Source organism: Aethalodelphis obliquidens, unplaced genomic scaffold, assembly GCF_003676395.1.
Source record: "Aethalodelphis obliquidens isolate GAN/ISIS:26980383/991018 unplaced genomic scaffold, ASM367639v1 scaffold16, whole genome shotgun sequence".
Lineage (NCBI taxonomy): Eukaryota > Metazoa > Chordata > Mammalia > Artiodactyla > Delphinidae > Aethalodelphis > Aethalodelphis obliquidens.
This window is the reverse complement of record NW_020837960.1, coordinates 30,433,123-30,449,425: the sequence shown is the minus strand read 5'-3', so window position 1 is coordinate 30,449,425 and position 16,303 is coordinate 30,433,123. Positions and strand designations below refer to the sequence as shown.

Here is a 16,303-nt window from a genome sequence, read left to right as displayed (position 1 = left end):
TGATTAACACACCTGGGTGAAGACCACAGTGCCTTGTGATGCCCAGATTCTCTGGAGACGGTGATTAACACAGGGAAGAGGTAGCTGCCCTGTGTACCCCTACCCCCACCCCAGCTCTGTCCTGCGCCGGCAGGGGACCTGCACTCGCGTGTGGACAGCCCAGTCCACACGTCCCACGCTACAACCACCCTCTGGCCACCCCCCAGGCCTCAGAGCATGGACCCTGGCTGTGTGGTCTACTTCTAGGGAGACGGAGCTAGCGAGGGGGTCAGGTTGGCCTTGGATGCCAGCTTGGGCGTTACTGGGCAGGGACTTCTAAGGTCTCACGTACTTGGGCTGGGGGCAAGTGTGGGCTCTTGGTGGACATGTCTCCTTGGCCCCATGTCCCCCTCCCCACATGGGAGGAAGGGCTGCAGGACACAGCAGGGTCAAAGGGTGGTGCTGTCGTTGGCTAAAGCTGAGCGGGTTGGTGGATGTTCTCTGCGCTAGTTTCTGTGTTTGAATATTTCATTATAAAAAAGAGAGAGAAAAGCATACGCTGTCCCACGTGGAAATTAGAGACGTCTGCCCAACACAGTGCCCTGTGCCCTTTTGTCTTTGGCTGTTTCCTCAGCCACCCAACTAGAGACCAGGATGCATGATTTCAGAGAGCCCTTCCCATCCATGGCTCTGTGAGGTTCTCACGAGCCCCAGCGCTAGGAGGACCTTCTGGACCTGAAACGTCAGAGGGTCCAGGAGAGGCGGGGTGGAGTGCCCAGTCTGTCCCTCAGTTCCAGGGTCCCAGCAGGGAGGGCCTCAGGGAGCCCTTCTCAGCTGGGCTCGGAGCTGCCTGGCAGTGCCTTCTGTGCAGGAACCGTGGCCAGTGCGGGTCATACAGGGAGGTCACACAGCTGAGAGCAGCCAGCACGGGCGCTGCGGACGTCAGGCGGCCACACGGGGACCGCGCATCTGCTCATCCCTGTGGCCCAGGGCAGTTAAGGTGGCCCCTGGAAGGAAAGATGAGAGGGAAGGGAGAGGCAGTGTGAGGGGACAGAAAAAGTGTGTGTTCTCATCAGCCATCAGACATCTTCCCAATGGGGGTAGGCTGGGGCTTGCCCTGAGCTGGTGATGAATTAAACCTTGTTCTTTCAGCCAAGATGATCAGAAACTGCTCTCTTGCAGAAACCCAAGAGCACAGTGAACTTCAGCTCATAGGACTGTTGAGAGTAGCCGGGCCCTGCTCCCCCTGCAAAGGCCCTTGGGGGAGCATGAAGTGGACCCTGGGCTCAGGCCTGGATGGGCTGGGGGGAGGGGTTTTGGACCACAAGCAACTGCAGTTCTTCCAACTTCCGCACCCTCAAGTTCCCAGACAGCAGACTGGGGATGTACGCGTTGCCGTGGCAAAGTGCTGCACAGCAGGTGGTTGAAACAACAGAGGTGTATTTTCCCACGGTTCTGGAGGTCAGAAGTCCCAGAGCAAAGGTGTTCCAGGGCTGGTTCCTTCCGAGACCTCCCTCCTCTGCTTGCAGGTGAAGGCCACCTTCTCCCTGTGCTCTCCCATGGCCGTCCCCCAGTGTGTGTCTTATTCCCTCTCCTTGTAAGGACCCCAGTTAGCTTGGACTAGGGCCACCCCGATGACCTCATGTGACCTTTAAAGGCCTCGTCTCGTAATGCAGCCCCATCCTGAGACCCTGGATGGGTAGGGCTCCTACAGGTGCAGTCTGGAGGGGTACAGTTCAGCCGTTACAGAGCGTGCCGGCCAACGCTGTACACCGCAGTCTGTTGGGGGCAAGCCCGGTAACACCCCGGCAGCAGGAAATCGGGGCCACTCTCGAGCATTTCCCAACCACCCACCTTTGGTTGGTAGTAAAGCCCAACTGTACTCTAGGGAGAACCTCCGTGTTGCCCCAGAGCAGCGGCAGCCTTGGAGGAGGGACCATTTCAGGAGAGGCAGGAAGCACGCCTAACCTTGTGTTTTCAAAGAAAACTGACCTCGGTTATCATTGTGGTTCAAAATAAGCATCAGGTTCTGCAGAGGCAACTGTCTCTGGCCGGGTCCTGGGGCACCCAGGCGAGGCTCCAGGCCTGGGGGGCAGGTGGAATGGAAGCTTTCCGTTCACCGGAGCAACAGCTCACTCCTTGCCCCGGAGGCAGGGGCCCTGGTCCCCTTCCGTCAGGAGGCAGGCGGGGCTCCGAGGGTCGTGTAGGGACGGGGTGCGCGCAGAGCGGGTTTTCAGAGGAGGGAGCCGCTCTCAAGGCGTCCAGGCAGCATCTGCTGTAAATAGAGGGGCAGTTGGCGAAACGGGACGTTCTCCTTGACGTGGGGCAGCCTTTTCCCGGTCTGTTTCGTGTTACGACCTGAAGCCATTCTTTCTCTGTGCACCTTCGAGAGGTGTCCGCGTGGCCGGAGACTGACCGTGTGTGATGTGCCCCCAGGACCAACGAGCGAGACCGGCTGCTCAAGAGGCTGGGCAGGAAGACGCCGCCCACCCACTTCCGGGGCAGTTCCCTCCAGCAGTCAGTGCCACGTGAGTAGCCCGCCGGCACGTGGTGCGGACCACTGCCAGGCTCTACACCCCGAGGTGGAAATGGTGTATCTGGCCCCAGGCAGGTACACCCGGTGGGTAGGCGATTCCCCGGGATCCAGTCAAATGTCTGAATGACACGACCCGTAAACTTCAGATCTGATGTGGTGCAGCTCCTGTGGCAGCCTCCCCATCAGATTCTTTCTAAGATTGAAGTGATGCTCCTTTTACATGGTTCCCCCCCACAGTAGCCCTACGCTACTGGCATATTAATCACAACAATGGCAATGGGAAAAGTCTCTGTGGTCTTCCCAGGAAGGCTGTGCCCCATGCCGCCCCTGCAGCTGGAGGCCAGGCCCCGTTTCTGCCAAGCAGGGTCTGTGGGGATGCGTCAGAGCCCAGAGGAGCGGGGTGGGGGTGGGGGGCGGGGAAACGCCAGATGGAGCTCGAGGAGGGGATGGGCTCACCTGCAATCCAGCCCCTGGGCTGCCGGGCAGGCGAGGGTGCTGCAGCCGCGTGCAGGGGCCCCTGCGCAGGCAGCCTCCCTTCCCCAGCTGAGGCCCTGGTTCCTGCCTCTGAATCCTGCCGCGTCCCCGCCTGCACTCCCATCTCTTCAACTGACGCCCCACTTCTGCTCTCCTTTTTCTCCCTGAGTTGAGCCGGAAACAAGGGGTAGAAAGTAAAGCCTCACTGCACCCTTAGGACAGGTACTGGAGGATCTCTGCCCGGCTCAGCTGAGCTCCATCCCCCCACGGTGAACACATCTTTGCAGACTTTCTCAACAGAGGGAAGGAAAGGAACAGGTGGGACGTCATGGCCGTCGGTGACCGCCCCCGCCTGGACATCCCCGTGGGAGAAGGGGCTGCAGTAGCTCCCAGCAGGGCCCACATGCCCCGCATTCTCTGAGGCTTCTCTGCCCCAAGACACCTGGCCAAGAGCCGCAGGTCGGCACACTAAGTGGCCCCGCAGAGCCCGGGCCCCAGCCACGGCCTCTGATCCTCGAGAGAGGTTGAGTCCAGAGGAGGCTGGGTGGCAGGGTCCCAGCCACGAGGTCCGGGGCTCCACCTCAGAGCCGGGCTGCCTGCGGTCCCGTCCCAGCTCTGCCACTTTGTGACCTTAGGTAAGTTAACCGCTCTGTTCCTACACCTGTAGAACAGGTGACGTGAGAACCTCCCTGGGGTTACTGGGAGGATTCACTGAGATTGTACACATAAAGTGCCTGGAACAGAGCCTGACAGCGTGGAGTCCAAATGTTAGGTATTACTTGTTTTTTCTGCCACAAATTGAATAACTTTAGGCCACTTACGTATTTCTCTAAATGTCTGTTTTCTCCTCTGAGGAGAAAAACAGAATCATCTGCATCTTACACAGCCTGTGAGGGTTCATGGTGATGGGCACAGAGAACATGAGTACTGGTTCCCTAAACGCAGGGCTCGTGCCATGCAGCGTCCGACCAGAGAAAGAACAGACACTGAGAGCAAAGGCGGCGCGAGAGCTTTCGTGGGAGTGCCATAAAGGGTCTTAAAACGACTACAAAACGTTTTATGAACTCTCAGTATTTTGAAGGACCAAACCAAAATTCTGATCAACAAATACAAAAAATAGGCAAGCTGCTAAAATCACACCACATTTTAAAGGCACTCAGCAACTAGGAGTAGGACCCTAATGGATACCAGGGTGTTTCAGTCACGGACCACCAGAGAAGGCCATAAAGCATCGGGAGGGGCTCCTGGCCTCTGCTTGTCTCCGGACTCAGTCTTCCCAGGAAACCGGAAGGAAAAGCCCTAGTCTTGGAGCACTTGTTCTGATGGACCACCCGCACACAGTACTAGCAACCGAGCTCATTGTTTCCTACACGGTCTAATTTCCTTACCATCCCACACAGTGTTCCCAATTTCCCAAGTGCTATTAGGAGTCTTTTCCCAGACAGGAAATAGCTACTTTCATTAAGATGTTATGAGAGCTCCGATTCAAAAAAATGCTATTTCAGGGAAGTTTTATTCCAAAATAATGAAAAAAAAAAAGACATGATTTTATGGACTTCACCAAGTGTTCTACCAGAGGAAGACAAACCTGCCCTTTCACCTACCCGAATTCTATCCCCGGATCCTGGCCATGGCTGAGCACTTAGGAAGGTCTGGTCCATTGAGTGCTTTCTCCAGGCCCCCATCATTCCTTCCTGGCTGTCAGGACTTCCTGAAGATGAATGACTGTGGGAAATGCTGAGAGCCTCCCTCTGAGTTTGGATGCAAATAATGGCAGTTAAACGTCCATCAGGCAGGAGCTAGTGAAGGGATGGTGTTTCTTTGTCAGGCTGGGCAGGCGGAGGCTGGCTGGGTGATTATGGTCCCTGCTGTCCTGCTCTAACCCCTATCAGGCTTTGTTTCTAAGAGGAAAATATTTATCTGAATCACAGAGACGCCCATGCTCCCAGGACCACCCTATCAGGCCACTCTCCTTTCTTTTTTTTTTTTTTTTTTCCCCGGATGCGCAGGCTCAGCGGCCATGGCTCATGGGCCCAGCCGCTCTGCGGCATGTGGGATCTTCCCAGACCGAGGCACGAACCCGTGTCCCCTGCATCAGCAGGCGGACTCTCAACCACTGCGCCACCAGGGAAGTCCTCCTTTCTTTCTTAAATTCAAAGTCCACTTAAGCTCAGTAGAGACTAAGAACATCCTGGTGCCCATTTTGGAAACATGATGGTGGATGCACCCAGGGGAGCTGGTGGAGAAGCCCTCTGGTAGTGACCTCTGGGCACCCTGCTGACCCTGGGAGAAGAGATTTGCTATCGAACCAGAAGCTTCCCTCTGCTGTCCCTTAGGACAGATGCCTAGAAACCCTTCCCACTCCAGAGGGGCTGAGTTAGTTATCCCACTGGACGGCCCTTGTACCCACGACACAAACAGGAGCTGCGGAGAGCACTGCAGCACTGCAGCTGGCTTCCTGAAGGTACAGGTGGATCTGAGTGGAAAACAACGAATAAATAAAGACAGGGCTGCTGCCCCTTCCACTTGAACAGGGGTAGACAATTCCAGATGCTTTTCCCAAAAGGACAGTCCCAAACAATGTTCATGTTTACGTCTCAGCAAGTCCCCTTCATTCCTTCCCCTGCCCCCCACGCCCCCACACAAAAAAACACATTAAAAGGCAAGTAGTAATTGCTCTGTTTGGGCTGTCAAGATAGGCTCCTCCGTCCCTGGCCTGGAGCAGAGGCCTCCTCTCCGGGCGCCAAGTGTAGAGTTAGTCCCAACCACAGGAGGGCTCTGTGGCCTGGGCGTCACCAGCCAAGGAACCATGCTGGCGCCCATGTGGATAAGAGCTGGAAGGACCTGGGCCTGGCCCAGTCCAGCCCATTCATTTTACAGAAAAGTAAACCAGGAAGACGGAGGGCCCCGGTTCTGTGTCCAAGTCACAGCCAAGCGAGGATTGGAATGAGCGCTTCTCACTGGCGCCTTGGCCCTGGGCTCAGCTCTACCTTGAAAGCAGGGCAGGGGGATGGCCAGCTAGGGACAGAGAGCCCCACAGTCACCTACCCCCCTGGGGAGGGAAGAGCTACGCGGTGTCCCCATCTCTCGGGGTCAGGGCCCCTTCTGCAGGGAAGCGTCCCCCTGGGTGGCAGGCCCACCACCCAGCAGCGTGGGGGATCCGAGGACAGCTCTGGGGCCAGCTCGGGAAACAACCGACATGCCCAGAAACATCCCCTTCAGGAGACTGGAAGGTGGATGCTGTCCAGAGCCCAGCCTTACTGCTGGAGGAGACAGTGCTATTTGCTCAATTTGCCCTGAAATGGCCCAGGGAGAGGCAGCTGGTCTGGTACATCGTGGCAGCCAAGAGACAGCACAAAGAGCATGCTGGGGCCTGGACACCAGGGCTGCAGTGCCCACAGCACAAAGAGCACGCTGGGGCCTGGGCACCAGGGCTGCAGTGCCCACAGCCACACAGGTTTCAGAAGGCTTCCTCGTCCACCGTCACCTCCGCCCCACAGCTCAGAGGTGAGAGGAGGCATTTCCTCTTCAGATCCCAGGAAGCCCCTGAGGCTGGGAGACCCAGCACAGCCTCCTTATAGGAAGCAGTGGGCCGGGAGGAAGCCCAGGAGCGCCAGGGCCACCCAGGGCAGGATGAGCCGCCTGCCTGCACCAGCTGCAGGGGCTCACGCTGCCCTCGGGCTGCTGTCCCAGGGTGGGGCCTTTGGGTTGTGGGTTTGGTCTTGTTAGAAATGCAGGTGAGCAGCTCGACCGACGCCCCATGGGGGCACCTGTGTTCTCACTCTTTCACTCCCACCTGCTCCCTGCTGCCCAGCCGTGTCCTCAGTGGCTCCCAGGCCACCTCTGCAGCTCAGCCCACACCTCCTGCCTCCCAGGGTGGCCCTCCTGAGCCCCGGGGTCCTCTCAGGCTGAAAGGCATGCTCTCGGGAAGAGCTGGCCAGCCAGCCCTGGGGGGGATGGAGACTTGGTTTACAGTGTGATCAGAGCAGGAAGTCACTTCCTCTCCTCCATCCCACAAGGACTTTTTTAGACAGTGCTACTGTATGTCTTTATAGTCCAGAAACTTTCCTTTCTAAGCCAAATGTCTGAGTAAAGTAAGAATCCAGGATGAAGGGTAACAAGATGGCAGAGTAGGAGGACATGAGCTCACCTCTTCTTATAGAAACACCAAAATCACAACCAACTGCTGGACAACATCAACAAAAAAAAATGCTGCAACCTACCAAAAAAGACACCCTACATCCAAAAGCAAGGAAGCCGCCACAACGAGACAGTAGGAGGGGAGCAATCTTGATAAAATCAAATACCATACCCGCCGGATAGGCAACCCACAAACTGGAAAATAATTATACCACAAGTTCTCCCACAGGAGTGAAAGTGCTGAACCTGAGAAAATATTTGAAGAGCAAATAGCTGAAAACTTCCCTAACATGGGAAAGGAAACAGTCACCCAAGTCCAGGAAGCACAGAGAGTCCTAGGGACAATAAACCCAAGGAGGAACATGCCAAGACACAAACTGACAAAAAGAAAGACAAAGAAAAAAAAAGCAGTAAGAGAAAAGCAACAAGTAATGTACAAGGGAACTCTCCTCCCCTAAGGTTATAAGCTGATTTCTCAACAGAAACTCTGCAGGCCAGAAGGGAGTGGCACGATGTATCTAAAGTGATCAAAGGCAAGAAACTACAACCAAAAATACTCTACCCAGCAGGGCTCTCATTCAGATTTGATAGAGAAATCAGAAGCTTTACAGACAAGTAAAAGCTAAGAGAATGCAGCACCACCAGGCCAGCTTTGCAACAAATGCTAAAGGAACTTCTCTAGGCAGCAAAGAAAAGGCCACAACTAGAAACAAGAAAATTATGAACAGAACAGCTCACCAGTAAAGGCAAACATACAGTAGAGGTAAGAAACTGTCCACACACAAATATGATATCAAAACCAGCAGTCATGAGAAGAGGAGAGCACAAATGCAGGATATTGGAAATGCGTTTGAAATTAAAAGACCAATTTAAAACAATCTTGTTTATATACAGACTGCTATATCAAAACCTCATGGTAACTGCAAACCAAAAAGCTACAATAGATACACACACAAAACAGGAAAAGGAATCCAAACACAACACTAAAGTTAGTCATCAAATCACAAGAGAACAAAAGAGGAAGGGAAGAAAAAAGACCTACAAAAACAAATCCAAAACAATTAACAAAATGGCAGTAAAAACATACATATCAATAATTACCTTAAAGGTAAATGGATTAAATGCTCCAACCAAAAGACACAGGCTGGGTGAATGGATACAAAAACAAGACCTGTACATATGCTGTATACAGGAAGCCCACTTCAGATCTAGGGACACATACAGACTGAAAGCGAGGGGATGGAAAAAGACATTCCATGCAAGTGGAAATCAAAAGAAAGCTGGAGGAGCAATACTCATATCAGACAAAATAGACTTTAAAATAAAGACTATTACAAGAGACAAAGAAGGACACTACATATTGATCAAAGGATCTATCCAAGAAGAATATATAACAATTGTAAGTATATATGCACCCAACATAGGGTCACCTCAACATACAAGGCAAATACTGCCATAAAAGGAGAAATCAACTGTAACACAGTAATAGCGGGGGACTTTAGCACCCCATGTTCATCAATGAACAGATCAGACAGAAAGTCAAAAAGGAAACACAGGCCTTAAATGACACATTAGACCAGATGGACTTAATTGATATTTATAGAACATTCCATCCAAAAGCAGCAGAATACACATTATTCTCAAGTGCACATGGAACATTCGCCAGGACTGATCACATGCTGGGCCACAAAGCAAGCCTTGGTAAATTTAAGAAAACTGAAATCATATCAAGCATCTTTTCCGACCACACCACTATGAGATTAGAAATAAACTACAAGGAAAAAAACTGTAAAAAACACAAACACGTGGAGGCTAAATAATATACTACTAAACAACCAATGGATCACTGAAGAAACAAAAGAGGAAATCAAAAAATACCTAGAGACAAATGAAAATGAAAGCACAATGATCCAAAACCTATGGGACACAGCAAAGGCAGTCCTAAGTGGGAAGTTTATTGCGATTACAATCTTACCTCAGGAAACAAGAAAAATCTCAAATAAACAGCCTAACCTTATACCTAAAGCAACTAGAGAAAGAACAAACAAAAACCCAAAGTTAGCAGAAGGAAAAAAATTACAAAGATCAGAACAGAAATAAATGAAATGGAGACAAGGGGCTTCCCTGGTGGCGCAGTGATTGAGAGTTTGCCTGCTGATGCAGGGGACACGCGTTCGTGCCCCGGTCCAGGAGGATCCCACATGCCGCGAAGCGGCTGGGCCCATGAGCCATGGCTGCTGAGCCTGTGCGTCCGGAGCCTGTGCTCCGCAACGGGAGAGGCCACAGCAGTGAGAGGCCCGCATACCACAAAAAAAAAAAAAAAAAAAAAATGGAGACAAAAAAACAATAGAAAAGATCAATGAAACTAAAAGCTGGTTCTTTGAAAAGATAAAATTGATAAACCTTTAGACCCATCAAGAAGAAGAGGGAGAGGGCTCAAATCAATAAAAATCAGAAAGGAAAAAGAAGTTACAACAGGCACCACAGAAATACAAAGGATCATAAGACTACGACAAGCAACTGTATGCCAATAAAATGGACAACCTGGAAGAAATGGGCAAATTCTTGGAAAGGTACAATCTCCCGAGACTGAACCAGGAAGAAATAGAAAATATGAACAGACCAATCACAAGTACTGAAATTGAAACTGTAATTAAAAAAACTCCCAGCAAACAAAAGTTGAGGACCATATGGCTTCACAGGTGAATCCTATCAAACATTTACAAGAGTCAATACCTCTTCTTCTGAAACTATTCCAAAATTGCAGAGGAATGAAAACTCCCAAACTCATTCTATGAGGCCACCATCACCCTAATACCAAAACCTGATAAAGATACCACAAAACAAGAAAATTACAGGCCAATATCATTGATGAACATACACAAAAATCCTCAACGAACTACTAGCAATCCGAATCCAACAATGCATTAAAAGGATCATACACCATGATCAAGTGGGATTTATCCCAGGGATGCAAGGATTTTTCATTACCCACAAATCAATCAGTGTGATACATCACATCAATAAATTGAAGAATAAAAACCATACGATCATCTCAATAGATGCAGAAAAATCTTCTGACAAAATTCAGCACCCATTTATGATAAAAACTCTCCAGAAAGTGGGCAAAGAGGGAACCTACCTCAACATAATAAAGGCCATATACAACAAACCCACAGCTAACATCATACCCAATGGTGAAAAGGTGAAAGCATTTCCTCTAAGATCAGGAACAAGACATGGATGTCCAGTCTCACCACTTTTATTCAACATAGTTTTGGAAGTCCTAGCCATGGCAATCAGAGAAGAAAAGGAAATGAAGGTAATCCAAATTGGAAAAGAAGTAAAACTGTCACTGTTTGCAGATGACATGATACCACTGGGTTGGCCAAAAACTTCGTTCGGGTGTTTTCAATAACATTCTATGGAAAGACCCAAACGAATTTTTTGGCAAACCCAATATATATAGAAAATCCTAAAGATGCAACCAGAAAATTACTAGAGTTCATCAATGAATTTAGTAAAGTTGCAAGAGAAATTAAAGAAACAATCCCATTTACCATCACATCAAAAAGAATAAAATGCCAAAAGTAAACCTACCTAAGGAGGCAAAAGACCTGTACTCCAAAAACTGTAAGAAGAAAGAAATCGAAGATGACACAAACAGATTGAAAGATATACCATGTTCTTGGATTGGGAGAATCAATATTGTCAAAACGACTATACTACCCAAGGCAATCTACAGATTCAGTGCAACCTCCATCAAGTTACCAGTGGCATTTTGCACAGAACTAGAACAAAAAAGTCTTAAAATTTCTGTGGAGACACAAAAGACCCCAAATAGCCGAAGCAATCTTGAGAAAGAAAAACAGAGCTGGAGGGATCAGGCTCCCTGACTTCAGACTATACTACGAAGCTACAATCATCAAAAGAGTGTGGTACTAGCACAGAGATAGAAATATAGATCAATGGAACAGGATAGAAAGCCCAGAAATAAACCCACGCATCTACGGTCAATTAATCTATGACAAAGGAGGCAAGACTACACAATAGAGAAGACAGTCTCTTCAATAAATGGTACTGGGAAAACTGGACAGCTACATGCAAAAAAAAAAATTAGAACATTTTTTAACACCATACACAAAAATAAACTCAAAATGGATTAAAGAGCTAAATATAAGACCAGATACCATAAACTTCTTAGAGGAAAACATAGGCAGAACTCTCTTTGATATAAATCGCATCACGTTTTTTGGGGGGTTTTTTTGCGGTACACGGGCCTCTCACTGTTGTGGCCTCTCCTGTTGCGGAGCACAGGCTCTGGACATGCAGGCTCAGCGGCCACGGTTCACGGGCCCAGCCGCTCCACGGCATGTGGGATCTTCCCGGACTGGGGCACGAACCCGTGTCCCCTGCATCGGCAGGCGGACTCTCAACCACTGCGCCACCAGGGAAGCCCCATCAGTATCTTTTTTGATACGTCTCCTAGAGTAATGGAAATAAAAATGAAAATAAACCAACGGGACCTAATTAAACTCAAAAGCTTTTGACAGCAAAGGAAACCGCAAACAAAACGAAAAGACAACCATCAGAATGGGAGAAAATACTTGCAAATGATGCAACCGACAAGGGATTAATCTCCAAAATTTACAAACAGCTCATATGGCTCAATATCAAAAAAAAACAAACAAGCCAATCAGAAAATGGGTAGAAGACCTAAATAGGCATTTCTTGAAAGAAGACATACACATTTCCAAGAGGCACATGAGAAAATGCTCAATGTCGTTAATTAGAGAAATGCAAATCAAAACTACAATGAGATATCACCACCACACCAGTCAGAATGGCCATCGTGAAAAAAGTCTGCAAACGAGAAATGCTGGAGAGGCTATGGAGAAAAGGGAACCCTTGTACACTGTTGGTGGGAATGTAAGTTGGTGCAGCCACTATGGAGAACAGTGTGGAGGTTCCTTAAGAAGCTAAAAACAGAGTTACCCTATGATCCAGCAATCCCACTCCTGGGCATAATATCTGGAGAAAAACATGGTTTGAAAGGATACATGCACCCCAATGTTCATTGCAGCAATGTTTACAATAGCCAGGTCATGGAAGTAACCTAAATGTCCACTGACAGATGAACGGATAAAGAAAATGTGGTACATGTACACAATGGAAAATTACAAGGCCATTAAAAAGAATGAAATAATGCCATTTGCAGCAACATGGATGGACCTGGAGATTATCATACTAAGTGAAGTAAGTCAGCCAAAGAAAGACAAATATCACATGATATCAGTTATATGCAGGATCTCAAAAACTGGTACAAATGACCTTATTTACAAAACAGAATCACAGACTTAGAGAGTGAACTTATGGAACCGGGGGTGAGGGGGTGTAGGGATAGATTAGGAGTTAGGGACTGACATGTACACACTGCTATATTTAAAATAGATAACCAACAAGGACATAGCACAGGGAACTCTGCTCAATACTCTGTAATAACCTACATGGGAAAAGAATTTGAAAAAGAATAGGTACATGTATAACTGTATCACTTTGCTGTACACCTGAAATTAACACAACATTGTTAATCAGCTATACTCCAATATATCAATAAAATTAAAAATTTTAAAAAAAGGAATCCAGGACGATACATGGGCAAGATTTCTCTTTTCTTCTCCTTTAAAGGACATGACGAACTAACAGCTCCAGTAACAGCCATAAATATGCACAGACAAAAGGCATGCTGGTGCCTGTGACGTCTTTTGCTCAGAAGGTCTAATCCAGCTGCGGGACGTTTCCGTACCCCTGACCCAGAAGGGTCGGCCAACAGAGAGGGACTCCTGCAAATGTCCCTCCTGTGGGAAGGACCAGTTAGGAGGGACAGCCCTGCCTTGGGCTGTGAATGCCAACCCCGTCTCAGAACCTCGGGACGGAGCTGCAGGAGAGCGCCGGCCCTTGGGCAAGTCATGACATCACCTTGTGCCTCAGTTTCCCCACCTGTGACACGGGAAGAACTCTCACCCATCTCATAGGGCTGTCGGGAGGAAGAACTGAGCTATGTGTGCGTAATACATACAACAGTGCCTGAGACACGGAGCATTCGATAATTGTCTGCTATCGTCACCAGCATCATTACTGGGACTGTAAAAACTAGTCTTTCTGTAGCCACTGGGCCAATCATTAAATTCCTCCTGACTTTATCTAGTGATCTTTTTCTTTATTTACCCAAAAGTAAACCCGCTGCAATGTATTATGGTCCAAATCCATGCGATTTCAGTGAGGCAAGCTCCCAGCACTGTGTGCACTTTGCCAGCCTTTACCGTTAGCATGTGCCTATTTACCTACCTGGCATGTTTACAGCTTCATAAATTACCGACTGGCCTGCAGCTTCGGGCGGATTGGGACATTTCCGGCGCAGGATGACTTTGCCTTTACCCTTGACTGGTGGTGGGAAAGTGCAGCCGTGGACCAGTGACCAGTGATTATGCTTCACAGGCAGAAATGGGAGGCCAGCCCCGAGCCCTGCCCATCCCATCAGCACAGAACCACCCGGCCTCTGCCCACTCGTGGCCACCCGCCCCTTCAAGGGGGTCACGGGTCTCTGGACCCCCATCCAAGGCTGCGGAGACCAGTGTGCAGAAGCTCGGCTGCAGCCCCCAAGCAGCCTCTCCTGGTCCCCCTAACCCGCCCCGCTGTGCTCTTCTTCCAGATGGGTACGCCTTCTCGCAAGAGGAGCACGGGGCCGTGACCCAGGAAGAAATAGTCCGCGCCTACGACACCACCAAACAGAAATCCAGGAAGAAGTAAGACGTGGTCTCCCGGTGGAGCCTCCGAAAGAGATGGTCCGCTGCACCCAGTGTTAACACGTGCTTGTCAGAAGAGATGGGTGTCAGTGGCCAAAACACCGGAAACACATCCCGTGGCCTTAGCCCACCCATTTGTTAGTTCTCGATGCCCTCAGAAACCTGGACACGGGCCGCAGGGGAAGCCACCTTCCCCCTTCCCACTCGTCCATCCGCAGTGCTTGGCCTGACTTTTGTTTACGCTGTTCCAAAGCATTCAACTGTGCCCTGTGAGGTGTGAAATTAAAAACATTATGCTTCACCAGTATTTCAACGTCAGTCCCGGCGGTTCTGGGAGAAGACAGAGTGGGTTTCACGGTGCATGAGAAACCCACGTGGTGGGGCTGCAGTGGGCACGCCGACTTCCTGTGTTGTCAACGCACAGATTCGGTCCGTGGTCAGCGTGTAAACCTCACTGGAGGCAAGCTGCCAGCTTGCTCTGATTCCCCCCTTTGTTTGTATGAAGTTGGCATAAACGTCCTGATTGCAGTGAAATCACAACATAGATATCTGGGTGGTAAACCTGAGAACGATTATTGGAACCTCAGTCACATTCCCAGCAGGGCGGGCCCGTCGGGGTCCCCACGGTCCCTGCACCCTTGCTGCCCGGGCGCCCCACACTCAGACCTGCTGCATGGCTGTTCCCACGCTTGGTGCATGGTGGCAGCGGGCACCCGCCCAGACCCCCGCCCTCCCTCCTTCTCCCCAGATTCAGATATGGATGCCAGAAACCCCTTCCTCTATAACTACAGAAACGTAGCGATTCGCGTAGATTCTAAGTGTCTGTTCTATCTGCCTCTTTCTGACGACAGGGGAGCCTGCAGGTCAGGGCAATGGTGGAGCCGCTGGGGCCCTGCCCGCCTTGGTCAGGCTCTCAGAAGTCACTTCCCGGCCTCCAGACCCCTGGACCTGGGCACCTGCTTAAATTAGAACCCATGCTCGCTCTCTTGGGAGCTCAGAGCACATGTTGCCTTCTGAGTGAATTTATAGCACATCATCCCAACGAAGGCACACACCTGTCGCTCCGGAATCCGAGCCGATGAGTAACCCAGTGGGGAGAGGGCGGGCCCCCGAGGCTGCTGAGGAAGACGACCGTTGGAGGGAGGCAGGGGCACGGAGACACTCTTCCTGCAAATCTCAGTAGAAATTTCTGAAACCAAGCCCTGAAGCCCAGACAGTTGTCACGATCAGCCTCAGGTGTCCATGGACATGGGTTTTAAGTGAACAGAACTCCAAACATTTCAAGGAAACGGCCTTCCTTACACTGACAGGTTCTCCTTCCTTATCCAGCCAGTGCTAGGCGCAGGCGGCTCTCTGCACGTGAGGGGCCCCGAATCTCAGCCGAGGAAGGGGAGCGCCGAGTCCCTGACTTTGAACCACGGAGTCCCACGTTCTGAACGTGGACCGAACCCGGAGGCCCTGGGGCGGGAAAGCGGCACCTGGAGCCCTTCCTAAACGCCCTGTGTGGAGGCACGTCCTCTGCTCGCAGCTTTGGCGGCCGGACCAGATGTGGGGATTTGACTTAACTTCACCACTTCCGGGCAGCTGCTGCTGCTTAAAACGGCACGGCCCCCCTGGGGAGGGCTGAGCTACGTCAGGAAATGAAACAACAGGGCATCCTGCTTCCTCCCCATCATTTCGGAGCACCCGCACCTCACCGGGCATGGAGATAATTTAGAGTATGATTTGCGTGGACCACAAAGGCGAATCCCCCGCTCGTGAGGTGACGGACGGGGACCCAGAGAGGGCTCCAGGGCAAGCAGAACGACGCAGCGAACAGGCAGGTCCAGTTGCCACTCCTTCCTCCCCAAGGTCAAAGCCAACTGAAACGCTGGGCACCCAGCAAGGTGAGTGGCTGAAGGACCGTCATGCAGGAATCACAGCAGAATATGTGCCTGTAATTAACACAGCGGAGCAAGGTGGGCGCAGGGATAAAGCCCTGAGTGCAGAGGAGACACGAACGTTCTCACGGAGTCCTGTGAGGCACCCTGACGATTCAGTTTCATTTGGGACCGAAGCCTAGTTGGAAAAGGGAATTCAGACTCAGTTCTCTGTCAAACACTTGGCTCGTTCTTGAACTTAAAGCCTTCCGAATCAGATTTGTGAATTACAGTGTGCGCTTATCTGGGGCTTTTTGGTTTTTATTTTTTACATTAAAATACAGTTCAGACTTTTGAGTATTTTAAGTGTATTTTCCAGTTCCCTTGAGAAGCAGACTAAACAGTCTTTGCAGTCATGAAACATGCACACAGAAGCGAGCATTGGAGGGATGCCTTTCTATTTATTCTCCCCTGTGATTAAGCTACCTTGTAGCCAGATGACTAAATTG

General features: G+C 50.4%; 1 protein-coding gene across 2 annotated transcripts in view; it reads left to right on the top strand.

Moving 5' to 3' along the window:
- Positions 1–15,020, top strand: part of ATP8A2 (ATPase phospholipid transporting 8A2) — a 447,814-nt gene extending 432,794 nt beyond the window's left edge. For both annotated transcript variants that reach the window (XM_027116669.1, XM_027116670.1), the window contains 2 exons: positions 2,416–2,507; positions 13,842–15,020. In XM_027116669.1, the coding sequence (XP_026972470.1) occupies positions 2,416–2,507; positions 13,842–13,939 (190 nt within the window). In that variant the 3' untranslated portion in view covers positions 13,940–15,020. The remainder of the gene's footprint in view (positions 1–2,415; positions 2,508–13,841) is intronic.
- Positions 15,021–16,303: the final 1,283 nt, after the last annotated feature.